Source organism: Rattus rattus, chromosome 2 (genome assembly GCF_011064425.1).
Source record: "Rattus rattus isolate New Zealand chromosome 2, Rrattus_CSIRO_v1, whole genome shotgun sequence".
NCBI classification, from domain to species: domain Eukaryota; kingdom Metazoa; phylum Chordata; class Mammalia; order Rodentia; family Muridae; genus Rattus; species Rattus rattus.
This window is the reverse complement of record NC_046155.1, coordinates 208,537,521-208,553,838: the sequence shown is the minus strand read 5'-3', so window position 1 is coordinate 208,553,838 and position 16,318 is coordinate 208,537,521. Positions and strand designations below refer to the sequence as shown.

The following is a 16,318-nucleotide window of genomic DNA, read 5'->3' as shown; positions in this document are numbered from 1 at the left end:
GAGCAATCTCTTTTCCAAAGCTTGTCATTTTGCTCTTTGAGACCTGGTTCCACTCACTATACGGCCCAAGTGGCCTTGAACTTACGACTTTCTTTTCCTTCACCTCCCAAATTCCTAGGCTTGCCCACCATTCCTGGGCCTGAGTCTCCTTTGATTCTGAAGCCTGGCATAAATTTAGAATCCTTTGCTTGACCTGGAGTAGGTGAATCTCTTGAGTTTTGAGGCCAACCAGGTCTAGAGAACGAGAGCTCAAGGACAGCCATGGCTACACAGAGAAACCATATCTTGGGTGAGGAAAAAAAAATGAAAGGAATCCTTTGCTTGAGTAAATCCAAATTTAACTTGTTGAAAGCTTCCCTCTCAACAATTTGTATTAGGCATTATAAAATGTCCTTTGTAAGAAGAAAGAAAGCTACCAGAGGCTTAATTATTTCAGCAAATTAACCAAATGCATTAGACCTTAAAAATTAGACCGTCGGCTGGCTTCAGTCATTATTCGGTGCGGGTTGACCTTTAACTGACTGTGGTGGAGCTGAGGGTGTCCTTGAGCTTCTGACCGATGGTCTCTACCTCCCAAGTGTTGGCTTACGTGGTACTGGGAATGGAGCCCAGGGCTTTGTGGATGCAGGAGACAGTCACCAACAACTGAACTACATCCCCACACACTGAAACACTTTAACCTTAGCTACAACTCACATCTTGATGCAGATTGATATAGGATAATAAAACGAGGGAAACTTGTTGAAATATGAGAGGTAACTTGACTAAATCATGACTTGCCTTCAATCTACTTATCTCACACTTCTAAAATGACATGTATTATTCAGGTTTCTCCAGAACAGCAGTTTTCAACCCCTTTGGGAGTCACATATCAGATACCCTGCATATCAGATATTTACATTATGGTTCATAACAGTTATAAAGTAGCAACAAAAATAATTTTATGGTGGTCCCCCAACACAACACGAGGGTCACAGCATTAGGAATGTCGAGAGCCACGGCTCTGGAGTAACAGAACTTTTAGAAAGAATCTATAGATATACAAAGGAGATTAACAGACTTACAGGCTGCAGTCCATATAATACAATGGCCAGCTGTGAATGGAAAGTCCAAAAATCCAGGGGTTGCTTACCCATGAGGCTGAATGTCTGGATAAAAGATGTGTCTTCTTGCTTCAAGATATGGATTAAAAGTAGAGGGGTTGGGGATTTAGCTCAGTGGTAGAGCGCTTGCCTAGCAAGCACAAGGCCCTGGGTTCGGTCCCCAGCTCCGGGGGGGGGGGACAAACAAACAACAACAACAAAAAAAAAGTAGATATTCCTACTTCAAATCTAGCAAGAATTTCCAGATATAATTTTAGCAGTAAGGAAAACTGTGTGCCTGTCTTCCTGGCCCACCAGAGGAAGCGGCAGAGGCAGAGGAAGAGGCGGAGATAAAGGCAGAGACAGGAAGAGCTTCACAAGTTCAAGGTCAGCCTGGTCTACACAATGACTTTCAGGCCAGGCAAATACATGGCCAGCTATATAGCCAGTTTCAAACAGACTGGTAGACAGACAGAAAAAAGGTCTTTGAAAAAAATCAAAGCTCTTAGGTATGAAACGAATTATTTGAATAAAATTGGTGCAAGAAGATAGCCTTGATTTATAATTGTTCAACTTACAAGTTTTAGAAAACAATGGTATTGTTTACATATTACTTGTTTTGTTCCATTGTGTGTGTGTGTGTGTGTGTGTGTGTGTGTGTGTGTGTGCGCGCGCGCGCGCGCGCTCATGGATATGTCACACTGTAAATGGCGAGCTCTGAGGACAACTTGAGGAACTTGATTTTCTCCGTCCACCGCCTGGGTCCTGGGGCTGGGACTCTGGTTGCTGGCAGATACCTTTTACCCACGGAGTCATCTGTGAGCACAGGTCATGGTTGGAGTATTTTGATGTGATTGTGCTAGATTGATATGTCTTCAATAGAAATTACATTTTCTTAAAAAAAAAAAAAAAAAAAGTAATCTTTTCCTGGCCAGTGATGTAGAGACAGATGATTGCTCCTCGTGATAGCTTACTTTTACTGTAGGTTAACGTAAATGTTCTGAACACTGGTAGAGCAGGTAAACCAAGTTATAATGTTTGGTGGGGTGTGTGTGCCAAATGCTTCCCGATGGGACACTTCAGCTTGTGTTTATTGGGATAAATCTCTGTTGTAAGTAGAACAGTACCTGCGCTGTGTGAAAACATCTTTAGTGGATTGTTGGGAACCAGAGAAAACACCATTGGTAGAGCACCGTGAGTTTAATCCCCCCCCCCACCACCGAGTCAAACAGCAGAAATAACGAGTAATTTTAGATAGAGGGAAGAGGAAGATAACTTCCTGAGCCCCACAGAGGCAGAACAGACCTTGCTCCATTTGTAATGCCACAGAAGGCCGAGCCCTTAATTGACTCAATCTGAGAGAACGTGGGGGCTCCTCCGTGACAAGCTAAATTGGTTCTGTAGTCACAGCAGCGGGGTAGTCATGAGGCTGGGATCTGACAGACTTTAACGCCAAACGACTCAAACGCTACCTAAGCTTGACTCTCAGCACCTTCCAGCACAGGCCTCTGAGTGGACATTCGCTGTACCCTGGGATGGATAACCCATCCTCGGTCTAGAACTGCGCATGCGGAAACAGCAAAGTTCTTTCCCGCATTCCAAGTCCTGGTTTTAAAATTCCACCCCTTTGGTTTGGGTGCTTCCCGGCTGTTTTTGAGATAAGGTTTCACACAGCACAGGCTGGCCTCAAGTCCACTGTACAGGTTAAAATGGCTTTGGACTCCAATCTCGCTGCCTTTGCCTTCCCTACTGGTAGGAAAACATGTACTTACCACCACATACAGCATAGACTCCAACACTCTCTATTGAGGATTCTAAGAATGCAAGAAAAATGTGTCCCCGTCTTTCTGGTTGCGGTAGCCAAGACTACACAGAAGAATACGAATTGCCACATGCCAAGAATAATGGAACCAAGAAGAAAAAAACCTAAAATCTGACTTTACAACCTTACCTTGTCAATTACTTGGGTTAAAGATTAAAAGCCGAGCCAAAAGATGAAGGGAGCTATTTTATCTAAATGAGCAGGTAACGCCTAATGGTATCTGTAGCTGCAGGACTTTGGGCCCAGAGCGCGTGCCTGAATGAGTCTCCAGGAAGCCTGTCAGTCTTGTGTCTGGGCCCTAGATGATAAAGTTCAATCTACAATGAGGCTTTGAATTTGAGGAAATACAGAAACCACTAACGGTCTAATAGAGCATGAAACAGTGAGAGGAGTAGTAAAAGGAAACATGGGATGCAAATGTGTGAACTGTCCTTTAAGAGCAGAATTCTCCCTCCGAAAACACGCACTGCCCACTAAGAACATGTTACACCATCAGCTGTGTAGCATTTTCGCTTCGAATGCACGAACTGCTCAGGCTCTAGTATTAACGGTCCCGTTCTCGCTGGTGGAAGAAATGAAATCACCCAGCGGGTAGATCGTGGCAGGAAGCCACCGAGGCGGAAGTCCGGATTCCGTGGCAGAGTCGGGAGGTTTTATTCTCAAGTTCACCACATGAACCACAGCAGGCAAGGCAGAACTCGCTGCTTCCTGCTACTCCGGGCACCGGGTAGCTACTCCACCGAAAGAGACATGCTTCAGGATACGGAGAGCGCTTGTGGCCGGCAGTTTCTAAATGTACAGTGTTATCTGAACATGCTAGCTCAGGCCTGTAATGCCAGTGCTTGGAAGACTGAGGCTGGAGACTGCCATGACTTTGGGTCTGTCTGAGACCTTGAACTACAATAAGACCTTATCTTAAGGGGTTGGGAATTTAGCTCAGTGGTAGAGCGATTGCCTAGCAACCGCAAGGCCCTGGGTTTGGTCCCCAGCTCAAAAAAGACCTTATCTTAAATACACACACACACACACACACACACACACACACACACACACACACACGTGCGCGCGCGCGCACAAACATGGGAGTGATGGAAGTCTATTTTGAAATGCCAGTATAGGAGGCAAACTGAGTGATGCAACACACCTCTGCCCTTCTGATAACTGTCTTCAGAAAACCATCAGAACGGAACACACTCCTCCACCTTAAGTTTTGGTGAGAGCTACTCGAATTCATTTGTCCAACACATGTTTAATTGTGCCTATGTCGTATGCAAAGGACTTTTAGGAGCTGAGCATGCTGGGAATTATTTTAAGGGGTAATGGGAGATAGCTAAGGACTTGGTTCTAACTGAAGATGTCCATTTTTTCCTTCCCCCTCTTTTCGTGATGATGCTTTGTTGTACTTGCAAAGGGAAAACGGAGTTTGCCAGGAGCCTTTCGTTTGTCGGCATAAAAAAAAAAAACCTTCTGCGGTGTGACTCACTAAGTTAATAGATCAAGACTATCAGTGGCTATTGTCATATTGAGGTCGTCTGTGGTCAAATTTCAACTCCTACAAAGCAAAGTAGTCTGAATCAGAGTCGATAAGGGGACGGACTGCGTGGCTGAGGCGCCTGGCCTCCTGTGACAGGGTGCTGACAGGTGACAGTGTGCCAAGCTCATACAGGAAATCATGCCTGCGGTGAGCCCTAGACTGTCATAGCTAGGCAAGCTTGTGAGTCGCTATTCCACGCTGCAACCCACCCCGCACTTTTCTCTAGATTTTCCGTCCTTTCCACCCCATCCTCCGTGGTGTTCCCTGCACTGTGAAAGGCGTATTAGAAACATCCCATTACGGCTGGGCATTCAACAGTCATTTACATGTGTACTTTGACCAGTGATGACTTTGCAGTCACCGCTGATCACTGCAGAATGGAACCTCGCTGACGAAAGCCGATAGCAGTGGCATTCTATGGGCACAAACACGGTTATAGAGAAGGCAATTTGGTGGGCACGTCAGGTCCTCTTAGAACCTATAGAAGTTTCCTCCCTAGACCAAATGACCTCACAAGCCACAGGCTTTCGGCTAGGTTTACAATACCAGAAGTCAATTTCTTCTTATGGACCCCAACACCAAATCCAGTCAGAGAGTGGTTGTTACCCCCACGACAACCTTGACACATTGCACCAAGAGGCTCACCTTGAACAAGGGATCCACAGCTGAGTAAGACTTAATGAGAATTCTCCCCCAGCATAGCACCTTCTGGAATTCTGAGGGCTGGCCAGCAAGGAGGAAAGTTCCAGTCCAGTTCCAGCTTGAACTTTCTCTGTCCTGTGACCAAGGCATGTGGTGCTTTCATCAATGGGGTATTACCATTTAGTTCCAGTCAGCAAATAGCAGCTTGGACGGTTGCCTGTGACACTTCGGGCTCTGTAAGGTCCTCCTTAACTAACAACTTGCAGAGAGGCAGCCACATCTGGCACTGAGAATTCCACACGTGACCTTTTACCCATCTATACAAAGTGACTCCATCCACTCTTTCCTTTTTTTTTTTTTTTTTTAATTTGGAGCTGGGAACCGACCCCAGGGCCTTGCGCTTGCTAGGCAAGCATTCTACCACTGGGCCAAATCCTCAACCCCTGACTCCATCCACTCTTTTTAGGAACTTTATTATTTGATTCGATTACTAAGCCTATTTCTTCTGGTTTTTCTCACACATTGTTACTGAGGATCATGTCTCTCCTCTACATCACCCTGGCTCCCCTTCCCCATGTATCCCTTCCCACCTGGGTGTCCCCTCTTCCTACACACATGAACCATCGCACATATAAACACACACACAAACACACACAGACACACAAACTATACATCACTATACATATAAAAGACATAAACTTGTCTCCTCAGGAAAAAACATCTTCAGTTTTGATTATGGCTCTCAAATTTTCCCTTCAAAGTAATCTAGCTGTGCACAGAAGTTCTTGCCTATTAATCCTAGAGATTGGGAAACCACGGCAGGAGAATTGCTGGGAGTTTGAATCTAACCTGGATGACTCTGTCTCAAACCAGACGGTAAACAATGAGCTCTCGAAACTAAATCTAAAGATTTTGACAAAGGTAAGGAAGGGTTAATAACATGATAGCAGTTAATAACATAAGAACTCATGATAGCAGACTTGAATAAATCCAGGAAGAGCTTCAGGGAGCCATTTTCTTACCTGGAGAGCAAGTGACCGGATAAAGAATGGTTCTCAAGACAGGCCTACAGTTTGATCACTGCTTATCCTCACCTGGCTTCTCATAGCCAGAGAGCTATCAGTGTGCCCATAATAGCACTGGGGAAAACACATTGTGAACGCGGAAGGAGACTCATTCTGTGTTGAAATTCTAATTTATAGTATACTCCAGCCCACCACCGGACCAGCAACTTAAATGTATACAGAAAAGCAAATGGCGGGCGCAAGTTTCAGTCTTAAGTGAGAGCAGAAAGGAGTTGGAACTTGTGTGGCCGGTTTGCTATTGTCTGAGTGAATGCTGGGAGGGCGTGAGGGACCCTAGTCCCAGAGAAATGGGTGGACTTGAAAACAGGCCGATTCGATTCTTCCTGTACTCTTCTCCTCCCTCTCCTCTCTTTTTCTATCTTCTTCCCTTCCTTCTTCTTGAAATGATTTGGTCTTACCATGAGGTCAGGCTGCCCTCAGACTTGTCGTGGTTGATCCTCCTGCCTACTGGGATTACCTACATGACCCTTAACACACGGCACCTTACACTCTGTGTCAAGTATAAAACACTTTAAATCCTAAATGCAAACCTGAAACTAAACAATACGTTTCGCGTCTCTCTGGCAGCTGCATATGGCAAACAAGTACCCAGCCTTCCTCTTGCAAAGAATGCTAGGTGTGAAAATATTTCTACCAGACTTCAGGGTGAGCTGATTCTCAGAAATTCCTTATCCTTAATAAAATAATATTTGGGGTGGGCGTGGTAACACACGCCTTTATTCCCAGCACTTGGGAGGTGGAGACAGGCGTTATCTCTCAGTTGGCAGCAACTGTTCTACAGAGCAATTTCCAGGACAGCCAGGGCTGCACAAGGAAACCCTGTCTGGGTAAAGAAGAAACGAGAGACTATGCGGCCTAGTTAGGCTTATCGTATTTGTGGTGGCTATTCTTGATTGTCAACTTGACTACTACATCTGGAACGAACTGCAATCCAGAAATGAAGGGCACAGCAGTGAAATAGTTTTTGCTTGGTTTCAAGTGGGTGGGTCCACTTCTTTTCTAGATCTCTGAGGTGGGAAGACGCATAAACACCTTTCATCCAGACCTTGAGTGACACGGAAAGAGGAAGCTTTGGCTCGTTGCCTGTTTGCTCCTCCTTTTCAGGCAGGTCCATCCCTTCATTGGCATCAGCGCCTACCACCTCTTTGGGATTCTGGTGTCTACTGAAGACCAGCTGAGATGTCCAGCCTTGTGGCCTAAGCAACTTCTGGATTCTTGGACTTCCCATTCTGTAGAGAACCCTGACTAATACAGGGTTTACAAGTGAGTAGGTGATTAAATAAATAAATCTCACTAGGGATGTGGCTCTGTGTAAGAACACTCGATTAGCATAGACAAGGCCTTAAAAATCAGTCCTTAGCTGGAACACACACACACACACACACACACACACACACACAGTCTGTGTGACAAAAACTGACTAAATTGAACATTTGTAGGACAATTCTACTACCTTACATAAAGATTTTCATGCTCCTGTTTCAGGAATTGCATGAATGACTGTGTCAGGGAGGAGAGACACTGTTGTTATAACCTTCAAGTCACACAGAAACTTTCAAAGTGAGCAGACATGACAGAGTTCTGATTATATTCTCTCAATGTTTCATTTTGAGACTGAGCTTTACCCTGCAGACCCTAGGCTGGCCTTCAACTCACAATCCTCCTGTCTCAGACTTGTTCTGCATTCAGTGTTCTTCCGTTGTAATTCCTTTGCCTCCTACAAGTATCCAAGGTCTCCATGCCTGTCCCAGATGGTGTCCCCCTCTCTTGCATTCTCTTCACATCACGTCAAGAATCCTTCACGCTAAGGCCGCCTTCCTCTTTGCCCCTTCACCATACACCATGCGGATCTTAGCAGTCTCAGCCAGCAGATGGCTTGTTTATTGTGGCGTTGTTTTGCTAAAGGACTGAAAGGACAGCACAGATGTGTTTTCCCATCTTCCTTCGAAAGACACACATAATGGAAAAGGACGATAGATAAAATGATAGACAAACTTAGTCTCTCAAAGAAAAAACAGAGTTTCACACACACACACACACACACACACACACACACACACACACACACCCTCCACGCGTTCCTTGACTGTATTTTCAATTTAATTTAATTTAATTTTTTACTTAATCATTTTACAGCCTGCTCACTGACCCCTTCCTGGTCACTCCCTCCCCAACCCCTATCCCCTTCTCCTCTGAGAGGGTGGGTATCCCCACACACAGGCACTTCAAGTCTCTGTGAGCCTAGGTTCTTCCTTTCCTACTGAGGCCAACAAGGCAGCCCAGCTAGGTTTTGGAGTAGCCCCAGTCCTTTTGTGAAGAAAAGATTAAAGCACAATTAGCCCCCACAGCTCCTCGCTGGAATGCAGTCTCCCCAGGCAGTGGATGGAGTACAGCAGCTGGCTCTGGGCTCTGCCCCTCTCCCAGCCTTCCGCTGTCCTGGCCTTGGACTTTGGATGCTATCAGATGTTCTAGCCTGTCACCCCCTTTCCAGCCTCCTAGGCTTGGATGGCCCCTCCTATTTCACGGGCCTGCTGCATACACTGAATTTAATTTTGCGAATACACTTCATAAACGTGTGAGGCATAACATAAATATTAAGGATCAGCACCGTTTTCCTGTTTCATTAGACCCTACTTAATTAGAGAAAGTGAAAGCCGTTCACACTCTCTTAGTTGTTTTAGCTTCTTTCTGCTTCAGCCTAACTCCCCTTCATTCCTCTGTCTCCTTAGTGCTATTTGGCATTACGGCTCATAGAAAAAAGTCTTCTCGCTTCTAGAACATACTTTGCCCTCTAATCAATTTTTTTTTAATCTTACACCTTGAACCTAGGCCTTCTACATGCTAGTTAAGCCCTCTACCACAGAACTTCAAACCCAGCCCAAATCCAAGGACTCTTTTGTTTTCCTTAGTTTTTATTTTATTTGTGGTGCTGGGGATCAAACCTAGGACCTTGTGCATGTTAGGTAAGTGAGTTCTGTCCCCCGCTGGTCTTGTATAAGTTGAAGCATAGGATCTCATCTCAAAGAGCAATGCTCTTCTCATCTCACAGAGCAGTCAGTGCTCCTCTCAACTTGGAGCAGTGTTCCTATCATCTCACAGAGCAGTGCTCCCCTCATCTCACTGAGCAGTGCTCCTCTCATCCTCACAGAGCAGTCAGTGCTCCTCCCATCTCACAGAGCAATGCTCCTCCCATCTCACAGAGCAGTGTTCCTCTCATCCTCACAGAGCAGTGCTCCCCTCATCTCACAGAGCAGTGCTCCTCCCATCTCACAGAGCAGTGCTCCTCCCATCTCACAGAGCAGTGCTCCTCTCATCTCACAGAGCAGTGCTCCTCTCATCTCACAGAGCAGTGCTCCTCTCATCTCACAGAGCAGTGCTCCTCTCATCTCACAGAGCAGTGCTCCTCTCATCTAACAGAGCAGTGCTCCTCTCATCTAACAGAGCAGTGCTCCCCTCATCTCGCAGAGCAGTGCTCCTCTCATCCTCACAGAGCAGTCAGTGCTCCTCCCATCTCACAGAGCAGTGCTCCTCCCATCTCACAGAGCAGTGCTCCTCTCATCTCACAGAGCAGTGCTCCTCTCATCTAACAGAGCAGTGCTCCCCTCATCTCACAGAGCAGTGCTCCTCTCATCTCACAGAGCAGTGCTCCTCCCATCTCACAGAGCAGTGCTCCTCCCATCTCACAGAGCAGTGCTCCTCTCATCTCACAGAGCAGTGCTCCTCTCATCCTCACAGAGCAGTGCTCCCCTCATCTCACAGAGCAGTGTTTCTCTCATCCTCACAGAGCAGTGCTCCTCTCATCTCACAGAGCAGTGCTCCCCTCATCTCACAGAGCAGTGCTCCCCTCATCTCACAGAGCAGTGCTCCTCTCATCCTCACAGAGCAGTGTTCCTCTCATCTCACAGAGCAGTGCTCCTCTCATCCTCACAGAGCAGTGCTCCCCTCATCTCACAGAGCAGTGCTCCTCTCATCTCACAGAGCAGTGCTCCTCTCATCCTCACAGAGCAGTGCTCCCCTCATCTCACAGAGCAGTGCTCCCCTCATCTCACAGAGCAGTGCTCCCCTCATCTCACTGAGCAGTGCTCCTCTCATCTCACAGAGCAGTGTTTCTCTCATCCTCACAGAGCAGTGCTCCTCTCATCCTCACAGAGCAGTGTTCCTCTCATCCTCACAGAGCAGTGCTCCCCTCATCTCACAGAGCAGTGCTCCTCTCATCTCACAGAGCAGTGCTCCTCTCATCCTCACAGAGCAGTGCTCCCCTCATCTCACAGAGCAGTGTTTCTCTCATCCTCACAGAGCAGTGCTCCTCTCATCTCACAGAGCAGTGTTTCTCTCATCCTCACAGAGCAGTGCTCCTCTCATCTCACAGAGCAGTGCTCCCCTCATCTCATAGAGCAGTGCTCCTCTCGTCTCACAAAGTAGTCCTCTCCTTGCTGGGATAGCTTCAGATCATTGACAGCACAGTCATTGTCTGCTCTCCTCTAAGGACTTACGGTTTATTTTAGGCTTTTAAGTTCTTTGACTACTTTTTCCTTTCTATATAGCCCAGGTTGGCCTTAAACTCTTGGACTTGATCCTGCTGAGTACCGAGATTACCAACATGAACACGTCTGCTAAAACATTTGAGCTAATGCCCTTGCCTATGTTATTCCACTGACCTTCCCAACCACTCCAGGAATTATGGCCACTCCAGCTCCCCAGCACTGGAATATAGTTTGCCATCCACAACGCTATATAGATGGGGAAGATCACGAAGTAGAGAAATACGATAAAGGAATGTTTATAGGAATAAAGTTAACAGTGCACTGTAATTATTTGTTAGGCTTAGGCACAAGCATGCAAGCAAACGGTACAGTGTGTACCCTGCACATCGGAGGACCTGAGTACACGATCTAATAATACCTGGGTCATCACTGGTCCAGAAGGTTCTTGGGTCCGGCTTCGTCAGGATGTTGGCATGATTACATGGTTCTTTCACCTTGAAAACATAAAGGGAAAAGAACGGTTGGGAAAATTGAGTCATCACAACACTGCTTCCAGGCCTATTGTTCTAGGGTGAACATTCCAGACCTAAAGCTTCTACAAATAGCTGTTTGTCCTAAATGGGTGTTTAGGACTCTGCTGGCTGTACATCTGAAGTCCCATACGTGGGGAACCCTTTAAGCCTTCACACTCTGGGACTGGCGCTCATCCCACAATAGGGTAGCTGTCAGGCTGATAGCTAGATAAGTAATTGGCAGATAATTTTCCCTCTCTCCTCTGTCAGTATTAGGTACAATGCACAGACCACACAACTGCTGCAGAGGGTCACAATGTCGACGTAAAAGCTGTTTCAGATCTGTCTGTAACAGAAACTGTAATTTTAGTAAATAATGCCTGTGAAAATGTATACTAATGAAGAGAACTTCAAAAGAAATTCTTGGGGTTCGGGATTTAGCTCAGTGGTAGAGTGCTTGCCTAGCAAGCGCAAGGCCCTGGGTTCGGTCCCCAGCTCCGAAAAAAAAAAAAAGAAAAAGAAAAGGGAAAAAAAGAAATTCTTCTAGCCAGGCATGGTGGCACATGCTTTTAATCGAAGCATTTAGGAGGCAGAAGTAGGAGGATCTCTGTGAGTCTGAGGGTAGCTTGGTCTACAGAGTGAATTACGGGTTAGCTAGGAGCACGCAGTGAGACACTGTCTTTAACAATAATAATTAGTAAACAAAAATAAAGTAAAAGAATTCTTCTTTTGTAATTTGTAAAGGCTAATCCCAGTCATCAACTTGATGACTCTAGAATCACCTGAGAGATGAGCTTTGGAACATGCCTGTGGGAGAATATCTCCATTAGGTTCATTGAAGTTGGAAGACCCCACCCCAACCCCACTGTGGGCAGCACCATTCCCCTGGCTGCCAGGAATCTGGACTTCTAAAGCTGAGAGAGTGAGCTGAACACAGGAGTTCTTTGTCTCTGCTTCTCAACTGGATACAATGTGACCAGCTGCCTCAGACTCCTTCTGCTGTGGCTTTCCTACCTTGATGGAGAATACTCTCAAATTTGAACCTTAATAACCCTTTTCTCTACCACTTTTCTTGAAGTAACAAAAAAGAAACTAAGTCATAATTACAGTAGAATCTTTATATTCTTAAGTAATTTATATGGGCATATGTAATACTTGCTGTTTAATTTGGAGACTCTAGTACAGATTCAATTTATAATCCTAATTTTTTCAAATTCTCTTTTGTTGAGACAGAAACTCACTGTACAGCTCAGACTTGCCTCACCCTTACAGTTATCCTCCTGCCTCTGTCCTAGATCACTTGTAGAATTTTCCAAGGAGCTGCAGGGATGCTTGGGAAGCAACGTCATCCTCTCATGATGTATAGATTTCGAATGTGTCTTTACTTAATGGAACATATCTTACAGATAAAATGGACTTAATATATTTTGTAGAAATGTCTTTGACAGAATATTCTGAGATCTGGATCTTTAAATCTTTGGTCATTGGCTCGAGTTCACAATTATTTGCTTTGTCTGTTGTATCAGACAGAGTCTTGCTCAGGTTGGCCTTGAACTCCTGACTCTACCTCTTTAAAGTGCTGGAATTACAGGTGCATATCACCCACCCTGGAGTCAGCTCCCCTCCTTGGGCTTACACAGCATTTTGTACTTCTTTTCATTTATGTAGCAAATCCTCAAGTATTTGAAAATTGTCATTGTGTCTCATGGTAGCCTAACCTTTCCAGGTTGATAGGTCCTTGTCCCTTTAGTCAGTAAATCTCTTTACTGAGGTCACTGACTTAAACGACATCCTTTCTGCAATATGAACTAAGGGTTGATCTTGAAGGGCAGCTTCCTGGTAAGACCACCTATATCCATGAGCAATTAAAACGTCCTAACAGACATAGGAACTTAACAAGAGTAAAGAGAAGTCTATGGTTTTGCCACTTTTTACCTTTTAATCACAAAAAGTTCTCACTCCTTAAAAACTCTACCAATATGGATAATTTCCATACACAAACTGTCTTTCTAGGTTAACAGCTGTAACTACCTTGTGCCCCCCGCCTTGTGACCTTTACACACAAGCATGCTATTCTTGGAGAGCTCGTTTGCTTATGAATGTTTCCACATTACTATTTGGTTTCAAAATGTCTTTTATGTGGGATAGCATTTCCTGTTCACGCCAGAGACATCAGAATCCCCGTTCTCTGTGTTTGTAGCAGGTGAGTATGAATCCCCATACAGGGCTGTTTAAGTATGAATCCATGGGCCACTATACCCACTGTCAGGATTAATTAGCCATGCTCTGTAGCTGTAGATACTCCATAGAAGTAAGAAAAATCATTATTGTGGATCCTGCCACGTCTTCGTGGGACTCCTGTCTCTGAAGTCAGGTCAAAACCAAAGCAATACCAAGTGCCTGAAACTTTACTCCTCTAAGGAGCAATTTGGTTCCTTTGGATAAATATTTAAGATTTCTTTAATGAGATTTCCACTCTAAGGGTAGCAAAGAGAGAAATGTAACTACTGTATGGAACTCTTAAATGTGCTACTGTGTAACATTCCAGACCTACTCCAAGGCATTCATCTTCTAAACCTGTGTTTACAGAGGTATCAACACAGAGCTAGGCTATCTCATCTTAGCTGCCACTTGTTTATCTAGTCAGTTACTTAGTTTTTATAGTTCAGGATGCCCGTGAATGAATATAACAGTGATAATCAATTGAGAGCTAGAGTCTAAGTCTTTTACTATTATTGTGTATTAATTATCATTGCTATTATTATCTGTCCAGCCTAGCATTTATTTTGTTTTCAGGGCTGAGGATCATACCACCTTCTGACTCTAAGCTACAGATCAGTTCCTAGAATTCAAGTCTTGACTACATAGTTCAACCTATCACCTGAGAACTGACTTTAATATATATACATATATATATATATTATATATATATATATATATATATATATATATACTGTACCTGTCTTCAGACACACCAGAAGAGAAGCATTGGATTCCATTACAGATGGTTGTAAGCCACCATGTGGTTTCTGGGAATTGAACTCAAGATCTCTGGAAGAGCAGTCAGTAGCCATCTCTCCAACCCCTGACTTTAGTTTCCTTTTTTTCTTTTTTTCTTTTTTCTTTTTTTCAGAGCTGGGGACCGAACCCAGGGCCTTGCGCTTGTAGGCAAGCGCTCTACCACTGAGCTAAATCCCCAACCCCCTGACTTTAGTTTCTTAAGACTCAAGAATAAATTCAAATGAATTCAGTGGTTCAGTAACCCATCTCTTCGGTTAATGAGTGGAACATGAGAACAATACTTGGAGCCACAGCACACGTGTGGACTGAGGGACAATCCTCTCTTTCGTGAATTTATTCCCTATGCTGTTAACCAAAGCATAAGTAAGGTTAGACAGGCAGGGTTAGTCAGTGGGGTGATAGCTTTTGTTGTTGTTGTTGTTGTTTGATTCTCTATAAAAGCCTATTTTTCCTTACATACTTGTTTTCAATAGGAACACAGCAATCAATGATTGCATATCTGCATTTGTAAGTTGGAGTCATAGCAGAAACCAGGAGTCAGCTTGTCAAGATGTCTACAATGGGTGCTTGGCACCAAGCCAAACTATACCTCACTTCACCTACTTAAATTTCCTGTGTGGTCCTGCAGGCGTTTGCCTTTCCAATCGAGAGTTGACAGGGGGCCAAGATATCTGGACCAGACTTCTGTGTATTCTATCCCACAGCACTCGATCAAATTCTTAAGTAAAGTTTCCTTGCAGCATGGTGTTTGCAGTCTGTGTCCAACTCAGCGAGACAGCGATCAATGCGTGTTTATCGACCAAATCATTGATTTGGTGGGACTCAAAGTGCATTAAAGTCCCTGAAGTTGATGCTATCAGAGAATCTCAGTATCTGTGCTAGAAAGAACGTCACAGATGACTTAGTTGGGTCTTCTCAATAATAGATGGAGAAGGACTGTAAGGAAAGAAATGACTTAGCATTGGAAACGCTGGTAGGTAGGTGGGGGGGATGTGGTAAAAATTAAAATACATACAACTGGAATGTGGGCTTTGAGATTATATGGACTGGGTTAAAATTAAAATTAAGACTGTCTTACACTTAAGCATACACACACACACACACACACACACACACACACACACACACACACACACACACACCATGGGCTGGAACTTAATCTCAACCTTAATCTCCTCACTGGAAAAAATGGCCAAATTAAGAGGCAGGATAACGGGAAAGACCAAGTTGTAGGTTTCAGTGGTTGGCAGGGTTACTATGACCCACGCTCAGACCGTCAGACATGTCTACAGGTTAGTGATGACCAGGGGGCTGGAAGATGTGAGGAAGTAGAAAGTCCTGATAGAAGAACTTTGCTGTCCAAAGCTCATGTCTACAATTCATTTTGGCCCTCACAAGGCAGAGGCGGGAGGATTGGCATGAGAGTTTGAGGCCATCCTGGGTATAAAGTGAGTTCCATGCTAGCATGAGCAGTAATGTGAGACACTTTTTTTTTTTTTTTTTTTTTTTTTTTTTGGAGCTGGGGACCAACAGGGCCTTGCGCTTGCTAGGGCAAGCACTCTACCACTGAGCTAAATCCCAACCCCATGTGAGACACTTTTTAAAGGTAAAGATTAATCTTTGCTGTTTATTAAAATAAGCTCCACACAAATGAGGCAGTAAAAAGGCTTCTTTACTGGACTGCACCCACTTATTCCTCACCCTGGACCTTCCTCCCGCAGGTATGCACATACTTGTCTCTACCTGTGAGCTCAAATGTCACCTTTCTGTCAGCCTGTGCTGCATGCCCTAGGAGGATGAAAGCTTCCTTTCTCTTTCCTGCCTATTTTTCATCCATGGTCTGATGATACACCGAAACATAGTTTTCTCCCTTGTTTTCTTTTTGTCCTCTTATAAACACTGGCTACTTAAAAGGGGCACTTGATACACAGTAGATATCCAGAAGTGTTTGCTGAATAAATTATAATCCCTAAGCTCTTAAGATGAGAATCAGAACCAGGCACGGTTGGTGTGACACCTGTAACCTTCGCACTTGGGAGGCTGAGGCAGGAGAATTACCGTGAGTTTGGAGCCACTTGAGGCTATAGTATATGATCTTGGCTTAAAACTCAAAGTGAGGGTTGGGATTTAGCTCAG

The 16,318-nt window shown here is 44.7% G+C and overlaps 1 protein-coding gene across 1 annotated transcript in view; it reads right to left on the bottom strand.

The window, feature by feature from the left end:
• Sgk1 (serum/glucocorticoid regulated kinase 1) overlaps positions 1-16,318 on the bottom strand; it is a 124,327-nt gene that overhangs the window by 19,122 nt on the left and 88,887 nt on the right. The window contains exon 3 of the mRNA XM_032894876.1: positions 11,068-11,143. Within this exon, the coding sequence (XP_032750767.1) occupies positions 11,068-11,143 (76 nt within the window). The remainder of the gene's footprint in view (positions 1-11,067; positions 11,144-16,318) is intronic.